The sequence below is a fragment of the Eptatretus burgeri genome, chromosome 8, assembly GCF_056783735.1.
Source record: "Eptatretus burgeri isolate ZD-2024b chromosome 8, Ebu_testis_v1, whole genome shotgun sequence".
Classification (NCBI taxonomy): Eukaryota; Metazoa; Chordata; class Myxini; order Myxiniformes; family Myxinidae; genus Eptatretus; species Eptatretus burgeri.
The window spans coordinates 50,007,589-50,012,588 of record NC_140968.1 but is presented as its reverse complement, the minus strand read 5'-3'; the positions used below and the strand labels follow the sequence as shown (position 1 = coordinate 50,012,588).

Sequence of the window (5,000 nt, the reverse complement as noted above, 5' to 3'; positions counted from 1 at the left end):
TAGAAATGAACAGATAAGAGAAAGTCCTGAACAAATTCCAGTAAGTTCAGACCAAACTGGTTTGAACATTTTTAAAGAATAGATGAAAGATTAGTGAAAAGAGTGCATCAAAACAGGATGAAAAGTAAAAGACCAGTACGTTGACCAAATTCCAAGCAGAAGCAAACAGTGGAGAAGGACGTGATGAAGCTCATCTTACCCAAGATAAGGAAGGGCCGTGAGCTGTGTTTTGGGCCACATGCTGTCCAATTGCAGAAAGATAAATAAATACGATGCTTGTATAAGCTGTGCAATTGTTCATGTTAGATTTGTTCACTAAAAAAAAATGCTCCTTTTTAAACACCTTGGACCGACAATTGGTTTCATCATTGCTTTCACCACCAATTTCAAAGTTTATGCACAAGCACACAATCATTTATTGACTTGGTGTGCTAACCTGGAAGTGTTCACACACACATTTTGCAGATTTGAGGAAGCTGTGCATTACATTCTATGCTGGGGCCCTTTTATTACCTATGGCTTTGTATACTTGTTGGTATAAACGATCTGTTTTTTTTAATTTTAACTACTTTTTCTTTGTTTCTAAATGACTGTTTTTAAACCGTCCTTAAACTTTTTAAACTCTTTCCCTCCTTTCCGACCAATCACTGTACTTTCCAGGATGCTGAGAAGGGGGTCCGTTTCCTTTCCTTCCCACCAGTTCTTCATTTGCAGCTCATGAGGTTCATGTATGATCCTCAGACAGACCAGAACATCAAGATCAATGACAGGTGATGTCCCAACTTTGTGTTTATTTATTTATTTGTTTGTTTGTTTCCCCTTTTTGCTTTTTGCTCTTTCCCTCTGAAATAAATCTGTTGTTTTAGCTTGCTACAGTTTGTGTGCTGCATCTGCTTATTATGGAAATTAAATGAACGGGAGGCTCCATCACATTTTTTATCCACAAGTCCATTGTTGGGTTCATGTGTTACTTGTAATTTATCAAGAGACCAAAGAATTAAAAAGCTAGTGCTTTATTTTCAAGACACAGAAATTCCCACCAAAAATGTAGTTTCTGGTCAAATGACTTATTAAATTAAGCTTGCCATATTAGTCTTTCTTTACAAAGTGTCTCTTACATATGTTTCACAAAAGACTGAAAATCTTCACAAATCTGGGTATTTGTTTATTTGTTTTCACCAGATGCTTTGTGGCAATCACTTGGAGATCTTTATTGTATTGTTACCCAACAAACATTTGGCCAGGAGTTTTTACTTACCTTGTCCAAAGCTGGTAGAGTAGCTTTGTATTTCACTTTTCGGTGGTACGTGGAGTTTTGTATACACTGAGCACAAGAAGCTTTGTATGTTGTCGTACAATGCAAAAGCAATCTGATAATTCAGGAAGTAATTGTGTTTTTCTCAAAGCTAGCAAGATTCCCATCTCTCTCTCTCTATCGAGTGCAGCCTGTGGCTGCTGGTTGCATCATTGGTTGGGACGCGGCTATGCCGCTGATGCAGTGTCCCCCTTACCAGTGCACTGGTACTCATTTTGCTGACCTCAGAAGGATGACAGGCTGAGTCAACCTCCTGGTGTATTAATTCAACGGCCCAACGGGGCTTGAACTCAGGACCCTAGGATCCCAAGCCACCACGCTAACCACTAAGCCAACACCAGGCTTAAGATGCCCATGCCCACATGGGATTCTAAACTGGGTTGGGATGAAAGCGGCAAAAATGCAAAAGGCATCTTCTGTCACCAAGTTGGGAGCAATAATTTGTATGTATTGACACATCCAATGCAATTTAGATGCTCTAATGGTGGTGAGGTCCTCCATTTGAAACTGTTTTCCATTTGTTTGTTTTTTGTTGTTTCTTTTTGTATACATAGTCTCGGCTCGTGGAAGAGCAACTACACTGAATGGATAAGGACGTAGCAGTTTGTTCGATTATATGTAGCTTTTTGATGCTTCGAGTCCATAATAAAAATTTGTATTGGTGTCAAAGTCAGTGACCAATTGCAAATGAATAGTAGGATGTATCATTGGAGCAGTTGAATAGAGGAAGGGGCATTGACGTTAGGGATGGAATTTAAATGGTTTTGATTCTGATCTCATTCTGTCGTTTGAGGTTTCTTGCTTGTTTGCTGTCTGTAATGTTGCATCACATATTTTGGATGAGACTGATCAACGTACCTTTGAAGTGCCACTGTAATGAGCCAAACGATGAAGTATGCACATAACTACATCGTACAAATTACCTTTTGAAGTTGAATGAAGAAACGATTTCTGTGGTTGATAGTTACATAGATAAGAGTTGTGTAGTCATTCTCTTATAGATTATTTGGCTATTAAAAATATTTTGATTGACTTTTGTAAACCTTGCCCATCTCATTTAGTTATTTTTCTTGTCTTTGCTCTTCCTCTCCTCTTTTTTTTATCGCCCTGTAGCCTGAATCGATTGTGCAGTACACATTTCTTTCTTTGCTTTGGTTAATCCTGTGTGTGGTTCCCATGCAGACTACTCGCTTTGTCGGCTACGTTTTCCATTATTATATATATTTTGCATGAGACTCGACATTTCGATTAGAGTATCCGCTTTGATCTTGTGAGGTCACTGGTTTTGTTCCGATCCTGGCCAAAATAGTATGTGCGGCTTCCTCGATTGCCACTCAGCATTTGGATGATATAACACAGCAAAACCTTCTGGGTAGCTATCTCTTCGGGAAGGAAATGTCTCCCAAAAAGTGTCAGCAAACTGAGGAGAGAAAAGTGCCGGACCCCACTGTTTTTGAGGAAGTAACTTCTCCCCAAGGTGAATGACTGTTTGTCTGATGCCAAGTCCTGCGATGTCTGCTATCCTGTTTGCATGTTGGTGTATGTGTGCAACAGGTTTTCCATGTGCCTGATAAACGAAAAAACACTTGTTCATCCAAAATAAAACAAATACCACCCAGAATATATATTATCGTTGGTCTTCTGTGAACAACAACTTGAGTAATTGCTTTCCTCACTGACCTTGTCTGCTGGAAATGAATTGCTTGTCCATTGTTCAGTGATACATCTTGATATTCAGTGATACATCTTGTTGTGATCTCATTAAATCAAGAGGCAACTTTTGTGGCTCGTATTTCCCAACAGAATGGGTCACCCTTAAATACCTTGAGTGTGTGTCAACTGCAAAGGTATGCAAATTCACTGCATCGCCATTACAGATGAAGTCTTGATGATTAACTGGTAGAGTTCGAAGCTTGCTTTTGCTGATTTGTTTGCTTGTCTTGAATGAGATGGAGGCATGCTTGGAAATGTACATATATGGCTGTGAGGAAATTTTTAAGGTTATGAGTATCTACCCCGTCCACCCGGGAGACAAGGTTTTGCAATCATTTTTTTTAATGTTTTACCGTTTAAGCTTTTCTCATCAAATTTTCAGCATACCATTATTATGAGAATATGGTGAACAACACCACTTAATTTATAGTTTTATGTCTATGTGTATGTGTGTATATGTATGTATATATTTTTATATACACAAATGTATATGTATATATGTATATATGTATATGTATATATATATATATATATATATATATATATATATATATATATATATGTATATATATATATATATATATATATATATATATATATATATATGTATATATATGTATATATATATATATGTATATATATATATATATATATATGTATGTATATATATATATATATGTATATATATATATATATATATATATATATATATATATATATATATATATATATATATATATATATATATATATATACAAACATACAAACACACACACATTTTTACACATATACATAAAACTATAAGTGTGTGTGTGGAAAAAATATATATATATATATATATATATATATATATATATATATATATATATATAGATATACAAAAATGTATGTTTGTATGTATATGTAAATGTATATATTGTTGCGGCCACAAGTACCGAGACGCAAGCTTGTCACTCAGGAGGATTAATTCCCGGTTGTCCTCGGAAGAGCCGGACCTGGGGCCACCGCTCACAATTAACGTTGTGGTACGGTGGGTTGTTTTAGAACCACGAATGCCACCCAGTCAACCATGAGTTCCAGTGTCCGCCGTCTAATTATTCCGTTTAACCAGAGGTCACGTGGTTACCTGAGCGGGGAGCACGCCCTCGACAAAGTACCAATGTTATCTCGATTCGGTTTTAATTAGGGCGGCCGAGCGTTTTAACCGCTGGTGCGTGCCGACTATTTTTGGTCAAATCTGTGGTAATTACCTCCCAGTCTATTGAGGTTCGGACAATGCTTGACCAATGGAAGTAAAGGACGAACAGGAACAGGTTGGAAGTCAATAAATAATTTATTAATAATAAAATAAATAAATGAAAATAACTTTTTATTTTCTGAGGTAAATAAATGAATAGTTAATCAGGCAAAATCAATCAAAATGACAGGAAAGACACAGAGAGCAGATGCTTATTGGGGTGTGGGGGGGGGGGGGGTTGACGTACCTACATCGAAACACAGTCAAGGGTACTCAGCAGATCATTCAGTGGGGGTGGGGGGGGGGGAGAAAGTCGTCCCGCTCACCAGAAAGTAGTTGTCCGTGAAGTGAAAACGTCCTGAAATGTGTCTGTGCGTCTCACATCCGTCACCAGCACCTAGCCTTGCCGAGCACCCTCTCGCAAACAGCCTTGAACGCCAGTCGATGTCTGGAGGGCACCGAGATCGTCTGTCATGGGTTTAGATCCTGGTGCTGCGACATGGGCAGCTCCTCACACTTCACGAAACTGGTGACATCCAGTGACCCACATGGTCCGTCAGTGACTGACCAGCGCCTCACACGTTGGTGATGACCCGTGCCTCACTCGTTGTCGGCGCTGCTCACACCCACACGCGCACCACACGCTCACTTGCTCGAGCACTTGGAAGGACGAATTGTCTTGTTGTTGTCACTGGTCAGACACCCACACACGCACCACACGCTCACTTTCTCACT

General features: G+C 38.7%; 1 protein-coding gene across 8 annotated transcripts in view; it reads left to right on the top strand.

Annotated features, from left to right (window-relative positions):
- USP7 (ubiquitin specific peptidase 7) overlaps positions 1-5,000 on the top strand; it is a 207,065-nt gene that overhangs the window by 105,553 nt on the left and 96,512 nt on the right. For all 8 annotated transcript variants that reach the window (XM_085891982.1, XM_085891988.1, XM_085891983.1 and 5 more), the window contains one exon: positions 661-770. In XM_085891982.1, the coding sequence (XP_085748108.1) occupies positions 661-770 (110 nt within the window). The remainder of the gene's footprint in view (positions 1-660; positions 771-5,000) is intronic.